We start from the raw sequence: 22,142 nt of genomic DNA on the forward strand, positions 1-22,142 counted from the left end.
TTTAGCAGCACTCCTGTTATCTGGAAGAGGAAATGCTCTACAACTTCCATGCCTGTGGTTTACATTTCACCAAGTGGTGTCAGCAGTGATACAGTAACCTCCCATTTTTATTGAGCAGCACACAACGTAATTGATGACATCTGCTGGGGCTGATATTTTAGGTGAAGGCTATTCTGAGCTCTGCCTCTTCTCCCCACGGCTCTGTATATAAATAGCCAAGAGCAGCTACACCCCAGGTACAAAGTGGGGTTTCTTGGCTAAGGTCCTCAGTTACATCCCATAAAGTCATGAGGTTTTCTGGGAGAATTTATCTAAGCAGATCCAGTGTTCATGCCTGTAGAGCTGGGAAAAGAAGGAGCAGAGGCAAGACTCTGCCGGATAGAGCTGACATCACTCCTCAGAGAGAAAAATCCCTGTTTGGATTTTTTGGCTAAGCAGCCTTAAGTACCAGGTTCTTTTTGGTGTTCAAAGCTTCTGTGTTAACCCCCAAATCAAAGGAAGCCATCATCCATAGCCCCAAATGGCAAACAATGCCCGCCTTCATAGATTACCTTTTCCAATGTGTATTGGCAAAAATAAAAATGTCTTCCCTTGGTAAAGTTTTAATATTTGTTTGCAAGCCTTGGGGAAGAGCAAATCTGACAGCTCTTTAGACAACATTTGATCCTTATAGGACAAGAATCTATTTCTGGCTCTGGTCTAGACCTCTAGTAAGCAGAATCCTGGTAGGGATGTTTGCAGAAGGGCTTGTGTATCAGGCACAGACGGAGATTAGGTTACTCTACATCTGAGTATTCTTATGAAAAAAAGGTATATCCCTTTGAAAGAACTTTTCAGAAATTTTAGACATTTTTTTATGGAAAATTTCTAAACTCAATTACAAATACCTTCCTAAGCTTTAATGTGATCGATGGTGATGATTCAGTCGTTGCTAAAGCTGTAAAGGAGCGAAGACTTTGGAGGCTGCTAAGATCTGTAAAAGGCCAGACAGATCCCTAAAGGAAAGTCTTCCCTGGCACCTGCTTCCAAGAAGCACACACAATACACAGGAAGTCCCCACCGACAGCCCAGCCCCACTGCTTCCCACACCTGCAGCACAGCCACTAACACATCCCAGGGCAGTTGTTCACTGAACTACCACCCAAACCCCCACTCCCCGCTCCTAGCTCCTCCAAGGCAGGCACCACAGCCTTTTTGCTTCCTCCCCAGAAGCGGGCTTGGTGCTCGTGCACACAGTGATAGTTGAGAATGAATGAATGCATATTATGAATGAATGAAATGTTGCCCTGCTTCAAGGCCTGAGCGAAAATGTCTATGCAGAAATTTTAATACCCATTTTGTTTATAAGACAACCAGAGTTCCAGAGAAAGTGATAAAGAAGAGGGCAAAAAAGGGCACCTCCTACCACGTTACATGTCACTACCTTCCTTGATTTCTTTGTGTCAAGTTGACCATCATGAGCACATCAAAAGCTACAGAACTGAAGTGCATCCTCAGAAGCGTAAACTTCAGGACTTGGTAGGTAATATTATCCCTCTGAGTTTCAGCTTTTATTGTGCCTACATACATGAAGTACAATCCACCATCATTAGCAGCAGCAGGGTCTGTGTCAGCAGCAGCCACTCTCGGAACAGTAAGAACACGGACGTGAGTCCTGGCAGGTCCTCCTGTGTCTTACATGACTCACTGGGGGGACACCCGTGGTGATTTACAAGGGCCGTGGGGAGACTGACGTTAGGCTTGCTAATGTGAGTTGGGAAGAGCCCTCTGAGGACCGTGCTCACACCCAAGTGGTCAATGAGCCGGCTCTGAAACACACTTCTGTTTAGAAACCATGAGGCAGTTATTTAACAGTGAAATATCAGTGCCCTTGAAAGCCTCCTGGGATTAGCCTGCTTCTAGCTAGAGTTTCATTTTTATGGCTCATGTGAATTGGGTAGCATCTCCAGGCACAGTCTGTTCCATGAATGAAATCACTGTAGTTGGCTCAACAATTCACCAGGTCAGTCTGATAACCATTTTACTATTTGTTTCTTTGTTTTGTTTTGTTATTAAACAAAGCCAACCCATGATTGTAGTGGTCAATTCAATAAAAAAAATTTCAGTCTGTTTTAGACAATCTCAAATAGCCAATGGGATGCAATAATTTCTATCACCCCAGCCAGTTCGGTCCCCAAAGTCAGTCAAACTAGACAGCTAGCTGGCTTTTGAGGGAACAGTAACTCCGCATGCAGGAAAGGAAAACCGAGACCACATTTCCCGTGAAAGATACAGGAAGAAATAGTGCATCCTTTACCTTGGTCAAAAGGCTTGCTGGGATTCCAGTTTCTGAAATAATCATCCTATATAAGGGAAAAAAAGAAAAGAAAATGATGGTCAGATTTCAGGAAGCTTCTCCTGGAACTGCCCAAAGACCTGCCTTTCTCCTGTCCTCCCAAAACACAAAGGAAAACACAGCTTAGAAATCTTTCCTCAAATAGGCATTAGCATGCAATCAAAAATATCAATTTACTTTTCAAATTCTTGTCTTTCAAACTGTATGGGTTAAACACCGGGAATAGTGTAAACATTTCAGCCTTCTTGGTTTGGCAGAGAAGCAGAGACGCCTGGGAAGTGCAAGGTGCATTTGCCATCAATTACGGGCAGGTGGTGCCTTGCTGATCTCGCTGATGATCAAGCCTGTGTGTTTGTAACAGCTGGTAATTCAACTGTCAACATTTCTTTTACATGGAGACATGTAACTTGTGGTGCACAGTTAGTTTTCCAACACTCATAAAACTTGAAAACAGAGGGCCATTTAAATGTTAGAATTAACCACAGGCATACATTTAGCTTAATACCATTTATTCTGGGAGTATAAAGATAAAACAAAGTCTGCCCAATCTGGTCGATTCATAGCTGTGTCTTTCTTGCATGCAACTTGCATCAATTTATGCTCTGAGGCGAGACGCTTCATTACTTTGAACTTCCAGGGGTCTGGGTCACTCACTTCCTCATGGTTATGTTAACCTCTTCCCCACTGCTAATAAAGCTTTCCTTCCAGACAGCCACTGTCCACTCTGTTCCCACCTCAGTGCTCAGCCACTGGTATTTCCAGTCTGTCAGCAAACGCGAACCGTTAGCAAGGCAAAGAGGTTTCAACCCACCTACACCATCCCACATCATTTTAGGGCATGTGCCCCTTTTCAGTTAAATTTCCTCTGAAACGGACCCAAATTATTTGCTGTATGTGTTTTTGGCAGGTTCTCTGCATGCTGCAGTTTCAGAAAGCTGTCCAAAATGAGGCCTCAAATTTCTCTTCCCGAGAAGTAAATTTACATCAAAGTGCACAATTCATTTAAATTATTGTCCATGCTGTCTCCTGCTGCAGTTTATCTCCAACAAGATCTTTTGTGAATTTTATCAGCTTCTGTCGTTCAATTACCTGGTTTTATTAGATCCTGGCTGAGTTCACCTAAGCCCTTAAATAGATTTTAGGAAACTGGATTTAGAGTAAAATCAGAACATATTGCTTCTTGGGCCGTGATTCCATCTTCCAGAGCATGAATAAACATGAACAGGTTCCTCTGGATTCGGCATTAAATTATTTTTAACTCCAAGAGGTTGGCCCACTTTACCCTGGCTTTAATTTTCTGGCAAAACTGGCCTTCTCACCTATCCGGTTAGGAAGTCTCTGAGGTCTACACCATGTAATATCACTGAGGAAACTTAAACCAATCCCTCCACCACATCTCTCTCCATCTATAATTTTAAATAAATCCTAATCTTTTGAACTATGTGGTTTGAAACTCAGCTGCCAGTGTTAAATGATTTTAATTTAAGGGCTGGACAGTGGGTGGGAAATTCAGCATCTGATTGCTGGGTTTGATGGCCAATGTGCTTGGCCCTAGACACCAGCATGTAACCAACATTATCTGCTCTTCACAAGGTCAAGAGAAGAGAGAAGCCAAGAGGAACTCATTCTTGCCACTGGAATAAAAATAACAAGCCATCCGTCCGTCCAACTGAGGTTCATAAATGCCCTCTTCACATGCAGAGGATGGCATCGTGTCTGATGGACTATGGAATCTTATAAAATATTTCCTACTGAACATGCTATTCTAATACATGGTGGTCCTTGGAAGCTTAGGATGTGTGCCTGACAGGGAAGGACTGGAGCCAAAGACAAACTCCTTTCCTTTAATTTCACATGTCACATTCTCTTTAATGACAAAGGAAGGTTCAAGCAAGTCTCAAGAACTGAATATTCCCTAATGATTTCAACACACTCTATAACTTGGATGGAATTAGAAGCCTGCTCTGGACCTTGTCACTTCTTCAGGTTAACTGTAATTGCCAATTTTACAAATTTCTTGGGGAAAAATCACAGTTTTAAATAGAAAGCTTTCTAAAAGCAGGTACCTGCATTAGAATATTTTTAACTGATTGGAAATGTAATAACACTGCCTAACTGTTGCCAAAATGTGAAAGTAAGCCTTGAGTGAAAGCTCATTATGCAAAACGAGCCCTTCACACAGCCCCTCGCTCAGCAAGGCCAAGCAGGGAAGGAAAATGACTCCCTGCCTCTGATTGCTTTCGCCCTGCCTCGGGAAAGTGGATTGCCAAAGTACAGACCAATGAGCCGAGAGCTGATGAGACCCTGGGTGTAACTGCTTCGGCTGAGAGAGAAGCCCCATATTGGCAGCCAAGATCATGAACCCGTGGGAAGCATCTTAATAAAACCTGAGCCCACCAGGGGGATGGTCAGTGAGCACAGACGAGGGGGCTTCCTGGTGGGCACTGTTGCAGAACGAGATGCCCGGGCATAGGGACCACCCTTCCACACTATTCTTGCCAGGTCCGACTGGCCTTATGCATGGTGAGTCTATGCAGGTGGGGGCTCTACTGATCATTTCACTCTGCATCTGCAGGCATTTCTGGGGAGGCAGCCACCAAATCCATGTACAAAAAGCCAAAGACACAAGGAGACCTCTTTTGGAGCTTTACCTCCTGAGAATGTGCTCATCCCTGAATCCCACTTAATAATTGCGTTGTTCAAAGGACGTAAGGACAGCTGTCTGTGGCCCAGAACCAACACTCTATCAATCCCAGGCTGGTCATTTCTCTGGGCCTAAGACCCAGGGGGCACCACCTCAACTTCTCTTCTATCTTATTTTCTATCTAAATAAAATAACACAGCATGTATTTTTATGTTATCTGAAAACAGACCCAAGACTTCCTATGCTGGTGACAGTTCCATCAGCCTTCTCACCACTACAATTTCCACCTGGGAAGGAGTGTGCCTGCCACCACACACCCCCAGTGCTGCACAATATCCAAATGTGTTTCTGCTGCATGGCCCCCGAGTCCCAGCCAGGTTCCAGGAAACTGCAGGACTTTAAGAGCCCTTGTCTCTGAGCTTCCTTATACCCCAATAAAGTTGTGGCCTGTTAAAATTCAGACTGTGGTAGAAGGCATATCAAATGGTTATATCAAACATGCCAGAAGACTGTTGGAATTGGCTTCCTAACTGGTGATTTCATCATCCAATGATGAATCTTTTAAAAATGACTTGCAAGGGCCCCAGCAACAGTTAATTTTTAAAACATAAACCAAGATAGAATGCATATCTAAATACAGCCATTTATTAAATTCAGTAACTCCTATTAGTGAATCATACAGACTGAGGAATGAAGGATGGCAGTGTTACTACCTGGGTATATTTTATGGGCACCACTGCACAGAATCATTATGTCATGGCTCCACCGGACAGGGCGTGGAACAGCCTTCCTCTAAATTCTAACCATATGAGGAGAGGCTGGTGCCATTTCACTACACCATGTTATAAAGGACAATTACCCAACTCTTTAGGGATTGCTAAAAGCTGGAAGAACCTATAAATTTAAACAGAGTCTCACACTTGAGCACATTGACTTATGCTGGAAATCATGAAATATCTCAGTGCACATAAAGTCGTATTAAGAAAGTGACAAATCATTGCATGTCTAGGATGAGGAAGAGGACATGGTGCCGTGACCGAGGAGGAATCAGATGGGGAACAGCCATGACCCCAATTAGGTTTTTTATTCTTCCATGGCTGATCAACATGGTTAAAACTATACTTCTCCACGTAGCTCACTGATTAAATATCTTACTAACATAGGAATGGATCCTGTGAAATTATTGGCACCCAGTGGCGAACGAATTTAGATTTCCAACTCCTTTAGAGATATTCTGTTTTGATAAGCAGTTACAGGAGAGGAAATCTGTTTAAAGTATATGCCTATGTAACACATATTGTACATTCTTATATGTGCTAGACATTAATGAACATATTTCTCCTTAATAAGGATATCATTACATGTTAATAACATGTATATGTACATATATCCACATATATGCAAAAGAACATAGGCTTTATAGTGCATTTTCCAATAAAACCTTTAAGCCTCCCTAACATGAAATTGTGCAAGAACAATCCTGCTAAAATTTGACTGATTAAGCCTCTTTATCATGGATGATCACAAACAATTGTAAGTCTAAGCTTCCCGCCCATTTCGAATGGGAACCTGACTTTTTCTTCCGGTGTACCACAGCCCCAAAATGGCTGATTTAGCCATTTTGCAATTTAGCTCAAATATTCTCCAGGGATTTGCCTTTCCTGAGGTACTTATTTCATCTCCAAAGAGTGCCAAAACGGACGCTAAGAGATGGAGCGGCAGAACCAAATAGAAGCCGTTTGGCCCAACTGCTTTACTCTCACTTATGAAGACAGTGATGGAATTTTTCACCTATCTTACGGCTTCAGATACTACAGATCAAAGCCATTTAGCTCACATGGAACAAATCATTTCTCCTTCATACATATTTTAGCTAAGTTGTTTGAACCCTGTAGTTTCATCTGAAGATTACTGGAGATAATACAAATTACCAGCCTAGAAAATAAATGGGAGCCGCATTTGTCTCAACCAGGAGTGAGCAAAAGAGACACGTACAGAAGTAAGGGGAAGGGAGGGCAGGGGCTTCTTTGAGGACGTCTGCAGACCCCCTGCAGACACATACAAAAGGGAGAAGCACTGCCCTGCGAGGCCAGGTGGACTCAAGCCAGGTCTGCAGATCCTGGATCGAAGTAGATCCTGCTTTACCAACTCCAGAACCTTCACAAAGAGATCAATGAAGGGGCTACAGGCACACTGCTCCCAAAAGCATTCAGGGCAAACTAGTTCTGTGATTCTCACACTACTTGACTGGGGAAGGTGGGAAGGGGGGGCTGGTCGGCAAGTAGGAAGAGTGCCTCCAAAATAATAACAGAAGTCCCTGGAAAACTGAGATTTCCAGATGATGTTGTATAAGAGCATCCGCTGTATAATGTGACATTGGCTGCACTTTAATTGGAGCACAGTGCAAATCCCTACCCATGAAGCTGTTGGGAAGTACAAAACATTCCATTTACTGCGGAAGGAGCTGGCTTCCTATATAACCGCCTCATTTCCGAGCTCTTCCCAGGGCTCTGTGCAAGCAACGTGCTGTCAGGCCTGTCCTGCCCATTCCCAGTCAAGAGCCCCCCACCCAGCGAGAACCCTTCTGGTGGAAGTAGTTCAACCGACTGGCCCAGCTTGGGTGGTGACGTGAGGCCCGCCAGCCTTCCCTCCATAGATCCCACTCCTGAGAATCCTGTACACCAGGGACAGGGGGCTTTGTGCATCAGTATACTTCCATGTGAACACAGCACCTTCACACACCTGGGCCCAGGCTACTTCTGAGCAGGGATGGGTCTTACTCACCTGAAGATTCCCCCAAGGAATCGCTCAGCAGCACACAGTAAGTCCTGGCCAAATCGTATAAAATAGAAGTAAGCTGTTCTAGCTGTAACAGCTCCGTACCCCTGTGAGATTCCCATAACTGTTACCATGTGTGTGTAAATACAGGTGGGGTGGGTGTATGCTTATACACACACTCTAGATCAATTTCTTCCTAAACTGGTCTGACATTTGGTATAAAGTCCTGCAGGTCTTAGACACAATGATTTAGAAAATAACAACGTCAGTTGCTCTGCTCTTTCAGTAAATAACCCACCAGTAAAACACGGATAATAACTGACAATCTTACTTGTACTGCCACTAATGAGAAAAGATAAAGCAGCAAATGGACTGTGTATATGCATTTGATAAATGGCATCCCCCGGATACACCAGTGCAAAAGAAATGTGTGCGGTCCTGGTTCACTGAGCTAAAACAAATATTTACCACTGAGAGTTAGGATTTAGAATGAAATTTACATTTTATTTGGCAACTATTTCGATGCTACGTGTACAGACAGTTGAAAAGTCAAAAACCTACCTCAACTTCCTGAATACGAAAGCATTATAAATGAGAGAAAATAAAAGAATCACATCAAATAGGAAGGAATGTAAACATTTCAATAATTGCATCAAATTGTCACATTATCATAACATTAGAAAAGTCCTAGGGAGATGTTTTCTCTTTAGTCACCCACCAACATTCCCTTAAAAAGGTCCCATCATTCATTGAATTCATGGGAAAAAACATTAGGCTATCGGGTGGAATAACAGAAGCGGGGAGAAACCCAAGTGCGCTCTAGCAATCCATGGCGTGACACAGAACAGCCAGCAAAATCACGATTAAATCCGAACACTCAGGCATGATTCCTAGCTGCAGGAATTTCGATCGAAAGATTTCCTGTGACGCTGGTCCCAAGGGTGAAATTCAGTAACAATCCCAAGATGACATCAGAAACCAAGAGGAACAGACTTCTACACTTCTGCAAAGAAATTTGTTTGCCCTGCAATTCAAGAATAGCTTGAAGGGGTCCAGAACCCGAGAAAAGCATGGATTTATCGTCTTACAAGTTTGGAAAATGAGTAAGATTGTCATGGTGTCTCGAGTCCATTAAAGGATTACAACCCACCCCAAAGAACACCCCGTTCCTCAGGACTTTCTGCCTGTCCATCTGTCCGTCCAAGCTGGAGTGGGGGAAATGACCCATTTACTTGCTCTTCTCTTGAAGAGAAAAACTGAATCTGAGGTTCCTTCCCAAAAGTGTCTCTGCACATGGCTTTTTCTCCTGGGAATATGGATGGATGGACAGATGATGTTCCATTTGTACTCTGATCAAGACAAGGGGTGATTCCCCAGATTCCAAGCTATCCATACATACTCCCAACCTCATTAGTAAAATTAGCAAAATGCCCACACTAACCACAAACAGAATATTCCAGAAGGAGAGAAGCAGCCAGCCCTATGGAGGCGAAAGCAGAGGAGACGCTATCAACAGGACTGGCTCTGAAGCAGACAGGCGTTAAAATTCTGCCTGGAACACTTGTGAGCAGTGTGGCCTTGAACGATCTGCTCAGCTTCTCTGAGTTGCAGTTCTCTTACCTATAAAAGCACCACTGCGTCACCTTGAAGGGTGGGTGTCAATGATTTGGGGTGACGTGGCAAAGTGCCTGGTACATTATCAGGCACAAATAATTTCTCAGTATATTAAAATGTACACTTTTATGTCCATCGCCAGAGGTCTATAATACTGAGATGTCCCAGCAATGCTGAGAGAAACAGGCTTTGTGGGAAGAATGTTATGTTTAAAATTTCAACAATGTGACTTCTTGAATCTTACTGATTAGGCCCAGGCAAATGGAGACCAACTGCACCTGGGAATAATAATTATGAAATATTTTAAATGTATAATTCTATTAGTCTCACATATGGAGAGTGGCTAGGGAATGGTCAGGCTCTCCACCCAGCAAACCAGGTGCACCCCGTCAGAGGCCTTCTGTCCCCCCTGCTGGAGCTTTCTGGAGCTGTCTCCATCTTCTGCTCTCTGGTCTGCTCCAGTCCCCAGGACTTACTTCTTGGCCCTGCAGCAGCCCATGCTCTCTTCAGCCTCCTGCACCTGCTGCCCCTCCACCTGGAACACCCTTCCTCTCTCTTCTTTGACTACATTCACTGTTCTATGAAGTCCCAGGTTAGACAGTGCTTCTTGTGGGCAGCCCTCCCTGTCCCCAGTCCCTCCACCAGAGGCCCTCTGTGCCCCCCAGGGCACTGACCCGCCCGCACTGCGTGGCTGCCTCCTCTTCTGCAATTCAACTACCCCGAAGGCCAAGGGCTGGGCTTCTTCACCACTGAAACTCCTGGGCTCAGCCCAGCGCCTGGTCTGCAATAGATACTCAACAAGTGTCTACCAAATGGATCAAGAAAACAGTTCAACCTCTGCTGCTTTGTTACACCAATACCTTAGGCTGCAACTCCCCAGTTAAATCTCCTTTGATTCAGAACTACAGACTCTGTGACCTAGAGGTCTCTGAGGAAAGGGAAACGGGCAATTCCCATAGGGAGACTCTACACGGGGCAGTAACCAGAATCCGAGACCAGTGGGCTGGACATCGGAAGGCCATGGAGGGATCGACCAAGCTGTGCAGGAGGCAGACAGGTGGGCCTCTGCCTCACAGCCTCACCCCACAGCTGAGCCTCCGCAGGAACGAGTAGACGTCATGACCCGGCGCATCAGAGCTGGGCAGAAACCCAGTGCAAGATTCAATACTTGTATCAAGTTGAAGTTCAAGTCAGAAAGTTAAAATTATATTTTAAAAACCTGAGTAATAGTAACAATATTCATCTTATAGTAGTGATATACTGTGCCAGGCACTGTGCTAAGTCCTGACTGTGTTTTATTTCACTGATAGTAACAACCCAATAAGCCTCTGGGATAGGCGCCACCCACACCCTGTACTGTAGCTGCGAGGCTGGAGCAGTGAGCTGTGTGAAGACTGGAGCCTCGGAGAGAGGGCACGGGGCTGGCTGCCCGGTGAGGATGTCAGCAGGAAAAGCAAGGCATGGCAGCTGAGCCCACGGGCGCCCCAAGAGGCCCTCTTACCACTTAGTGTGCCGGAAGCCTCAGCTTTCCACCTGTGATGGGGATGGAAGCACCAAATTTGAAAGGGCTTTGTGTGACTGGACAGCAAGTCCACCTGCCATGCACCAGCTCCAGAAAAGCAGACAGGGCACCCTGATTTCCTGATCTACCCCTGCCCGATGGCTCGCTGAGCTTCAGAATGACAGCCGTCAGCCCTGACAAAGCAGCCTCAGCAATCCTCTGTCATGCACACTGTGGACTGAGCCCTCACGGTTGTCTGCCACCAGCTCTCCAGGAGCCCCAGTTCAAAGTGAAGCCTCCAACGCCAACATCAAGGCATGGAGGAGGTGATTGCTTTGCACCAGGCATCCCTTTGGGAAGCTACGGCCACAGCCTTTGCAAGCAGTTTTCGTTAGCTGCACAGCCAGGCTTCTGTGGTTTCTCCCAGCCCTGCCAGTCAGCCTCTCCTCTTCAAGGGAACACGTAGGAAGGATAGCAATAATTCCCCCTTTCCCAGTGTCCCCAGGACAGCCTCCCTGCCTGCCCACCTCTGGCTTGGAACCGCTTACACAGCAGGTGCTCCTCACCAAAGCCTCAGAATTGGTCCGCGCTGATGGCATCCCAGGATCTGAGAATGCTCATGTGAAATTTGCAGCTTCAAAGTGGCATCCCCCCCATGGTTAATGGTATCCAGACAGGGCAAGCTGCTGAAAATGGACCCACACTCCTGAGCCACCGTTTACCTCTACAATCACCAAGGCATCTGTGGAGGAAGGTGGGTCCCCTCTCCAGACCTTAGAAGGCCCAGCCAGGGCTAAAACCAGGGCTTGCCATGAGGGTAGATCAGTCCTCTGAGACTGACTGAAGACTCCCAAAGGCTGCTGGACCCAGGGAACACTGAATCGTGGTGACAAGCTACCTTCCCCCTCCCATCAAGAACTTATGCAGCTATGTGACTGATGTGACATGGCCTCTCACCCCCAACGCCGCCAGAAAGATGCCCGGTGGGCTCTGGAAACAGATGAACACAAAGCACTGCAGCCAGGCTCCCGCCTCGGGAACTCGCTCAGCAGGCCCCGTGGTCTAGCAGTGATGCACTCATGTCACATGACAAGACAGAGAGCCCAAGGAAGCCACGTGAGAACTGGCCTCATACCAAGAACAATGTATGTGAGTCCCCAAATGGTGGTTCAGCCCTCGCTACTGGGGGGTCCACATATCACATACTTGTGGCCGCACATAGGTGAATGTCTACTCCACGAACACCCCACTGCCTTGCTCTCCTCCGGGGGGATTTCTGCAATCTGACCATGTTCATTTTGGGTGTGGGGAGCCAAAAGAGACAGAGCGAAGGTGAAGCTGCAAAGGAAGCTGGGGCCAGAGGCTCAGGGACCTCGATGCCTGCTGAGACATGCAGACTGTATCTATCGGCACCAAGGTGCTACTGTGGCTGGGGGTGGGCATCATTACAGCCTGTCTGCTCCCGCAGGAAGCCTAAGCAATGATGCTGTCTGGAGGAGCCACCCTCACTGTGCATGCCACCCCAGGGACAAATGCCAACTCACACCCTGGCCCTTCCAACTTTATCAGCAAGAGTTGCCATGCCACCTGTTAAGGACATGTGGGAGGCATTATGGATCACAACTGGGAAGAGCTAGTCTGTGCGCCTGCCCCTCTCTCTCTGTCCCTTCGGGGACATACTGCCAGCTTGCGATACCTTCCTTTATCAATTAATTAAACTTCTCTCCCTTTGGAGGTGAGCTCCCTGAGAACAAAGGCCATGCCATGTGACCCCGCTCCAGGCACCCTTGGGGGTACCCCCCTCCCAACCCCCAGTCAGTGATAACAAATCATCGCCTCTTGGTCTGAGTCTTTGAAAGTCCCTTCTTGTTTCCAGGGAACACGAATAGGGAGAGGAGATGAACAGCCAAGTTTCCCTGGTACCCATTTTTTTAAAATCAAAACCCTCCAGGACACAATTATCAGGTGAGATCATGTATACAGAAACAAAATACACATCCATCAGGACATGTTTATTTCTTCTGGAGAAGCACGCAGCCCGCAGAAGCATGTAGTGCTTTTATTTTTACACTCTCTTTCATCTATTATTTGGGTGAATAATAGGAATGTTAATAACAATCCAAGTCCCTTCCAGTCCTAAAATTCAATATTCTAAATATATCAAATAATGAATCAAATAATATGCCTGAAAGCTCTGTGTAAATAGAGTCGGAGCGATTCTCACAGACCAGCAAGGACTAGAATCCAAGACGGACCAAAGCAGCGAGCTTCTCTGCGCTTTCATTCTTCGCTTCCAAATTTAAGAACCTAGTATGAACACAAACAGTAATTATTTCCAAGATTTTAAAAATCCTTTTCCTATTAAATTACTTATGAACATTTAAAGAGAGTCCAGTTGGGGCTTGCGTGAAAAAGCTCTTGAAAAAATGTTCCAACATCAAATTTTTTAGCCAAATTACTTTTTCGTGAGAGCTGTAATCGCCCAAAAGAAAGTCACATCTGAAGACGTGAGAAGAAATAGAACCCCAGGAAGCGGTGAGGGGGTGCAGAGATGCAAGGGGGGGAGACTTCATCAGTAGCCACACCCCTCAGGGCCAGGAGCCCGCCAGCCCTGGGGCCTAGGCAGCGAGGCAGCCCACGTGCATGATGTCAGGACCACACGGCTGCGCTGGGGTCAGGTCATCAAGATCGACGCCCTCACTGAGTCAGTCGCATGGGTCCATTTTCTCAGTATCACCAGCTGTCCTTAAATAGTGCCCACAACCACCTCTCCCCCCCACCAAGAAGGAAAAAAAAAAACACAGAAAAGGACTAGAAAAATATTAAAATGATTATCACGGTGGGGGAATATGAGGGTATTCTTCCTGTTTGTATTTACTTTTCAATTAAAAAAATAACACGGGTTCCTTCATGTATTCATGTTGTCTGCTCACTCATCTATTGATTCGTTCATTCATTCATTCTTTTAAAGTTCTGTGGGATGAAGACAGTATCACCAGAATACTGCAGCTGAGGAAATTCCAGTGCAGAGAGGTAAGATCATTCGTACCCGGGTCCACACAGCACTAAAACCTGCAGTGTACACTCCATGTACACCAACAGCTTACAATGAGAAAGGGACTTCATGCATCCAGACACAGGAAGTAAGAATGAAGAGCTTCTCAGACTATGACCAGGGGACAGTGACTAGCAACATGTCCGGACAGCTGAATGGAACCACAAACCTGGCAATAAGCCCACTTCTGGGCTGGCACATAGGGTCACCATTCATTTGTTCCTTTTGTCTTGGCATTTCTGCTACCCCATAAGGAATGAAGGATCTAGAATAAACAGGGGTTGACCCTCCACCCACTCGCCAGTGCACAGCCCATGGCCCCTGCCAGAAGCATTCAGGGAAGGCCCCAGAGCTCACAGCAGAAATCACACATTTACTCATGATGTGGTGACGGCTCCTGCCACCAAGCCAAACTGTGGCTCCATTTAATAAGGCTCAGGTACGTCATCTGATTTACCAGCAGGACACACAAATCACAGCTAGACTGGAGGCACCTTGTCAGGGCCGCCTGCTGGAATCATTTGGGAACAATGCAGCATGGGCTATTTTGGTGTTGCCCGTCAAAGCCCCCGAGGCATCTCTCACATCTCTCTTTTCACAAAGCTCAGCTCTTAACCCAGCTTGGAGCTCAAATCTATGATTCTGTTTCCCAGTCTGAAACACAAAAGAACATAAAGCCTACGGCAGTTTCTCAACTGGTAACTTCTCTTGACATAACCACTGCCGTTGCCTAAGTGATTCTGAACAGGCAGTTCAACCGTGGTGGGCTCTGGTTTCTCATCTGTAGGATGAGGGCAATGGTGCCCTATTCTGCCAGGGTTTCTGGAAGGATTATTTGAGATATACATGCAAAATGCCCAGCAGGTAGGATGCACCAAAACATAGTAAAGGCATTTTTAATTGGCCTAAGTATATCCTCTGCTCTAAGCTGGTAAGAGTCTGAAAAACAGACGGCTAGTTTCCTCTGGATGAGGTATTTGTGACGCTGCCGTCCTGACTCTGAAGAGATTTTTAAGAAATCAGAGCTCAGTGATGGCTGTTTGAGAAAAGCAGCAGCCACTACTCTGTGCAAAAGTATAAATAAAAAGCCACTTAAGCAATCACACTGCTCACAGCTTAATGCACGTGCTGCAGAGCTGCAAGCCGGGTGCGAGCGTATGATGGATTTCTCATTATCTGTCTGCTGCCACTGCAGTCCATCCAGCAGCCTGCAGGCGTCCGGGCTGGGAACGTCTACATTAGCTCCTGATGGGCCCCACACTCCTGCTATCAGTGGGAACAGGCGCAGCAGGAAGGAGGCGATGCCTTCATAATGAGGTGATAACACAGATAGACATGTTTGCTTGGGGACGAATTGCCAGGTTTTAAGTCAGCCATTAAAGGGCCCTTCCTCAGCTCACAAGGGGCTCCCAAAATAGTGTGGCCCAGAGGGAATGTCTAGGTTAAGCCTCTTGGTCCCTGCCAGGCAGGGGCAGAGCCTCCCCAGGTGCCACAATACGGCCTGCTTGTGACTCGGCAGGGCTGAGCGCCAGACCACGCACCAAAGGAGAGAAGCCATGCTCCCCAATCTCCCTCCTTTCCAAGGAGGGCCTGTGGAACCTCAGAGTTTTCCACTGGACTGGAGCCACCCTGAAAAGTGCCAAGAACTAACTGGGGACATGCTAAGCCCTTAGACTATTTATGCTTCTCTAGGTAAATGCAGAACTTGCAGACAAGCCACTCCGGCATGCAGCTGCCACAGTAAATCTAGGTTCAGCAGGAGCCCCGTGCCTTTCCTCAGCACAGGGCTCCTACGCATGGGTGGCTTTGAGGGGGGCAAGGCTCATCCTCACAGACTCAGCCCTTCCTGCCTCCTCCCAGCAGGGGCTCTGGGTGCTGGCAGTCTTCTCCCTCACCTTGCTAAGCAGAACTGCCCCTGGGCCTTCCCTTCAGAACAAGGGAAGGAAGACTGTGACAGCTCCCAGGCCGCGCACATGCAGTAAGGGGTCCAAGCCCAGGATGATACAATCCTGCCAGGGTGTCTGCCAAAGAAAGGCGAGGAATATCAGGGAGAGGGCCTCAGTTGGCCCCTGAATGGATGGCAATACCCATCAGCCTGGGCCCAGGGAAGGATGGAAGGTGGGGAGGATTAAGAGCTCCTTAAGAAATGGAGGAATCCTTAATGGAGGATTAAGAGCTTCAGATATGATGGAAGATGAGGGGGATTTGTGGAAAGGGGGGAGGGAATATAAAGTGTGCAAATAGTCTTGAAGGGAAAAGATACAGTATCCAGAAAAATGGACACAGGCAATGTAAGAATATTTTGCACTACAGGCCTGAAATGGACCCAGGGGTCATAGAGCAAAGACCCAGGTCCTGGGGAGGTGTTGGTATGCCATCATTTTCTAAGGGGAGTTTGAGAGGCAGCAACTCAATCTGTGTTCAATCTACGATGGGAAGCAGTGGATGCCTACTGACCATCTACTGCCAAGCACTGTACTCTGCACTGTATGGTGATTAGCCCTCATAATCACATATTGACTTTGTAAGGATGGAGATATCCTCTGTACTTTACAGCTGAGACTATGGTTCAGAGAGGCAAAGTAACTCGTTGCAGGTCCCACAGCAGGAAGCAGCAGAGCAGGAACGCAAATCCAGCTCTGTCCAACTGCAGAGCCCTGGGCTCTCTCCACATGCCATGATCACCCCACAAGCCAAGTTGGCCAAGGACAGCACCAAGTTCTAGACCATCAGCTGCCAAAGGGCGGACTCTTCTGGACCTGGCTCAGACCTGAACAACGAGCAGACTTAGAACAGCTATTTGGATGAATCAGAGCCGGTATGTAAAAAAAGTATGACATCTCTTGGCAACTTGTAATTTAATTCTATGGAAGGAAAAGGCCCACCCTTGACAAAGCCCACAGAAGCTATGAGGAAGCTGTAAGGAGAGACAGGGTGAACATATGGGTGAAGGCAGAGTATGGAGAGAGAAGTGAGAAGAGCTGAAACCCCAGGAGACAGCCTGAAGGAGCAGGGAGGGACACGCTGTCACACAGACCTCCCCACGGTTGCCGGGGTGGCACTGGAGCCGGGGACACAGGGTGACGCAGAAGTCTCACTGATGCGATGCCCAGCACCCAGCAGTTTCTCCTGGGCAGGGCCAATTCGCATTCTAAGGGAGACCACCTTGCTGAGAGCGCCAGTCTGCAGTCTGGGCTGTGACTCACTCGGGCCTAATGTGCCTCTTCCCCCAGCAGCAGTGCAAACCCAGCCCAGCAGCCAGGCAGGCCCGCTGGTGCCCAAGCATTCACCTGTGGGAACACACACCTGGGCCAAGCTGGGCCCTTACTGAGACTTAGCTGCAAGCTAGACCTGGGTCACTCCACCATCCCACCGGCCCTCGCGTGCTTCCACACAACAATCATGCCGACATGACAGAATTAGAGAAAATATTTAATAAATTACGACCACAGCCTCAACCACAGCGACCCAGACCTTTCCACTTATTGACACCATCTCTCTGCTCTTTAGAGGACATTATTCTTAAATCTTTCACAACCAAAAATCTGCCTGGGGACATAGAGCTTCCTCACCTGAATGTTAGCAAGTCTTATAGCAACAGCGGCAGTTCATTTCCAAGCCATTTGGGCTTGCATTTCTCCAAGAAAATAAATAACCAGTTTAAAAACTGTCAGAAAAACGTACCACTGATACTCAGCTTAAACATGATTATTTATTAGAAAGTATTGAAAACTGCTTATACCTGCGGTAACTAGAAGCACACGCTGTCCTCAGTGAGTTTTATACTAAACGGCAGGAAAAATACATAAAACACAGACCTGCTAAGATTCCCATTTTGAACAGATCTTTACTTGAGACCCACTTTGGCCATTTGTGGCTGATTGTAGTGATGGAAACTGACTTAACCAAACGCTCAGGTAGAGAAGATCCCTGGGGGAAGACCTCTGAGCAGTGGAAGAGGGGAAAATAGCACCTGTACAGCCACTCCCCTGTGCCAGGCAGGGCTCAACCCTCCCAGCTAGGGCTTGGCAAACTTTTTCCATAAAGGGCCAGTGTGTGAATGAATATATTTGGCTGTGTGGGCCACATATACTCTACCATGTATTCTTATCCCTGCCCCCTTTAAAAATATAAAGATTATTCTAAACTAGTGGCTTCAACTGGGTGTGGTCTGAAGGATGAGTTTATCCACTTCTGCCCTAAACAGATTGCTCCTCCATGCTCTAGTAGGTGCTATTTGCCATCCCGTTTTAAAGACAAAGGGAACAAATGAAGTCCTGAGATGTTAGGGAGCCTGCTTGAGTTCACACGCTTGGCTTCAGTGTCAAAGTGCAAAGCCAGGCACGATCTAAGCCTAGACCCACTGGTTTTCAAAAGTCACACACTTCCCACTGTACCTCATGGGCTCAAACACATTTTGAATTTGGCAGCTATCTTCGAAGCAAGAGTAAATTCATGTTATGGGCAAGAAGGGATGTAAAAGGAACTGATGTATGTGGAACACCCACTGTGCATTGAGCCCAACCATGGACTTTACAGGTGAGAGCCCAGAGGGCCAACACAGATGGTTGTACAGGTCACGCACTGTACAAATGCCAGCGAAGAAGAGGGGAGGCTGAAACCCCATGTGCACTACCCGTATCGGCCACACTGTGGAGCAGCTGAGCTCACCCAGAAGCGACTCCGCCTCCTCACAAGGCCCCTGACGGCTGCACAGCCCTGCTCCTGTGCCTCCCAGCAGGCAGGAGGAAGGAAGAGCAGCCTCGGGGAGAGGCAGGTGAGCCTGCAACCCAAAAGGGCGAAGGGAGGCAGAAGAGGGCTTAAACGTGGTGATGCGGAAGCCAGTGACAGAAATCCGGGCACCAAGCCTCACGCGCTATGGAAAACCACGCTCGCCCTCAACCCCCAAGTCTTAGGATGGAGTTTTGTAGTGAACAGACAGACCACTGTTTCACACACAGTGAATTCTCTATTCCAAAAAGTGATAATGGTGGAAAATAGGTATTTTAAAGGAAGATTTATGCAAATTTGCTTCAGGTCAACAGACATTTATTGACTGTCTTGGTGATGACTACCTAAGAGTTTATTAAAGGAAGGCAGGAGCAGCTAAGAATTCCCCTGACATCTTGCATGGTGGAGGTTGCATCCTTAACAAAAATGGACTCTGAACTTGAGACCAAAGGGGTGAGACCCAGGGCAATTGCTCTTCAGGCGCTCCTCAGCCACAGTTCGCCTGACCACCGCCTCCAAGACAGTGACCCCTTCCCTGCCAGCCCACATCATGGAGGGTCTACAAGGGCGCACACAGCTGTCACAGCATAAACCGTTTCTGCCTGGAGTTCCCTGGCAGGAGAGGCCAGGCCCAGCCCGGGACACCCACACGTACAGCACCACATGCTCCACCTGCTGGGCTCAGACCATATGGTCAGGACTTGGATGCCGCAAGCTGGGCCACACGCTGCCGGAGGCCCTGCTTCCTGGGCCTGTTCCTGCTCAGCACTTGGCCACGATCCCCTAAGTGACAGTGCTGGGAGAGTTCTCAGTGACCCATGAGAACCTCCTTTCTCCAACATCCTAGCCAACTGGAAAAAAAAATACACTTGTAATTATATTCCCAAGACCTCAGTGGTCGAAAACTTAGTTAAACTGTTAGAAATGAGTTAACCCGTGAAAGAAACTACATTTTCTTTCCTTTTTTCATCTCTCACTCCAAAGACAAGATTTTTCTCTGATGCCCCTGCAAGTTTCTGCAATTGTCTCTAAACAGATACTAATGAGAAGAGAAAGCAAATTGCTTTGTGCAGTTACTAAGCTCTGAACTCCCTAAGCAGCCCATCTTCATGCTGCCATTGTAGTCGTGTCTACGGACGGTTGGTTCAGGCTAGGGCAATCATTCCCAGAGCCCTTCTCTCCTGCTAACTGTTCAAAAGGCAATGTGGAAAATTACCCAGAAAACAGCTGTTTGTGCTTTAGGCGGTACCTACGTGGGGAGAGAAGCAATGGGTGGGTGGAAGTCACAAGCCATAAAATTGAGAAAATACTACTTTCAAGTTAAATATGAAGGCAAATCCCTTTGCAAAAGGTGATTAATAGTCAAGTGGAAACATAGTAAGACAAGACCCTCCGGTCAAGGAGAGAAGGAAAGCAGCAAGAGTCAGTGCGGATGACAAGTCACTGAGCTGCAACAGTCACTGTGGGGCCCCAGGAGCCCATGGCTGCTTCACCCAGTCAGCAGCAGCCAGGCCCAGCCCCCAGCTGCTGGCAATTGTCTTCCTTCCTCCTGCACACACGACTCCACCATGTAGAGGCAGCTTCTAAATCACCTGGGGTAAATGGGGCTGCTCAAGGCACAGTGCTGCTGACGTTTTGAAAGAACAGGTCGTGGCAGCTGTTACCACTGCCAGCCCCGGCTTTGTCCCAAGTCTGGACTATAAACTGCCCACAACACAGAGGCTGCAGCACAGAGGTCTGAGTCCTACTCAGTGCTTTCCCTGTGAGGGTCCCATCTCCCCAGCAAGGGCCACTTCTCACCCTCACAGCTGTGATGATTTGGTCAGTAGGCTAGAAAGTAAGAGTCTTCAGTCAATGAGTGGAGAAGACATGGAAGCAGCCAGAAATTCTGATCAGAGGCCTCTCCCAGGTTCCTGACACCGGACACTCACCTGATGCTATGCTTGGACATCAGGCAACATTGAAGAGGGAAATCTGGCCTCATGATGATTTTTACATATGTAATTCTAGACCAGGTTGCTGCTAAGTGCTGAAGTCCACCGTATTTTACCAAAAACTTCCAGGTCCTGATTGCACCAGGAGAACAAGATGCAATGCCTTCGGGAATGAAAAAAACATCAAATAACCTTAAAAGGCCCTGCGGAGATAGTCTGCCGCGCTGAATTATTTCTGAGATGGAGAACTGGGGAAGGAGAGGCTACGCAGCTTTTCGTCAGTACCGAACCATCCACAGCAAGAAGCCTGAAATGTGACCTCATTGGCTTGGTCCAAATTGCAAAAAGGAAGCCATATATTCCCCATCAGGGCGTCACGGCAGAGCCCTGAGCTCTGGAGACCCATGGAGCCCACTTTGAATCTTGGCTCCAATCTTTATTGCCTGTGTGACCTTGGAAAGATACTGAGCCTCCTGTTTCCAATCTATAAACTGAGGTTATTAATGGGGCCAACTTCACAGCCTCTGCTGAGTCCAAATGGGGTAATCCATGTAAAGTGCTTAGCAAAGAACCGAAGAATGCTCATAAAGAGCAGCCATTATAAGGAGAATTATTCTTTAACGATGACTCATTTCTGGGCATTTGAACCCTTATTTCCTCTTCTTTTCTAAGCCTACCCAGCATATTACCATTTTAGGGGGAAACTTTTAGAGAGAGTGTTAGATTGGCCTGTTGTTTTTTGTTTTGTTTTTGAGAACGCAGCATTCCCTTGCTCCATGGTCTGAAAACAGGTCCAAAGAGTCAGTGACTTAGTCTTTAAAACAGGAAAAAAAAAAAAAAAAACAGAAAAAAAACCCCTCCTAACATGTAAGCTGGAGGCAAAGGTGAGGGAAGGTGTTTCTGTTTTATCATAAAGAAAAAGCAATTCAGGAGGAAAGAGCACAGTCTCCCAGCTGGAGATGTGTTGGTTGAAGGCAGAACAAAGCCACAGAGAGCTGTACATCCTGCTCAACAGGAGCAGGAAATGACATTTTCCTACATGTTGCTGTCAAATATGCAAAGGAAATGGTATGCATAGAAGAAAACCCGGACAGCATCTTCCTCATCAAAAAACACCATCAAGAGTATGAAAGAAACAGGCCACAGAGTGACAGAAGGTATCTGTGTATCATTTAAAACCTACAAAAGGCTCGCATCCAGCATCTATCAAGACTGCACACAAATCAATAAGAAAAAGACAACCCAATTAAAGGTAAGGGGCAAGAGATTTGAACAGACACATCATACAATAGTATACTCCTGGCCCAACACATGCCACAAGGGCTAACGTGGTGAACTGTGACCCTAACCAGTGTAAGACAAGACACAGGGCAAGCGGAATGCTCAAGCCAGCTGGCAGGGGTGCAGCACAGCAGGGTCAGCCACTTCAGAAAAAGCACTGGACAGTATGAACTGAAGACAATCACACATACCCAGAGACTCCACTCCCAGGAACAGACCCAAAAGACATCAGGACAGGTGTACCAAAAGGCGTATGCAAGACCGCTCAC

The 22,142-nt window shown here is 47.0% G+C and overlaps 1 protein-coding gene across 1 annotated transcript in view; it reads right to left on the reverse strand.

The window, feature by feature from the left end:
* SPOCK1 (SPARC (osteonectin), cwcv and kazal like domains proteoglycan 1) overlaps nt 1–22,142 on the reverse strand; it is a 508,761-nt gene that overhangs the window by 267,871 nt on the left and 218,748 nt on the right. The window contains exon 3 of the mRNA XM_036897747.2: nt 2,297–2,342. Coding sequence (XP_036753642.1) covers nt 2,297–2,342 — 46 coding nt within the window. The remainder of the gene's footprint in view (nt 1–2,296; nt 2,343–22,142) is intronic.

The sequence above is a fragment of the Manis pentadactyla genome, chromosome 13 (genome assembly GCF_030020395.1).
Source record: "Manis pentadactyla isolate mManPen7 chromosome 13, mManPen7.hap1, whole genome shotgun sequence".
Lineage (NCBI taxonomy): Eukaryota > Metazoa > Chordata > Mammalia > Pholidota > Manidae > Manis > Manis pentadactyla.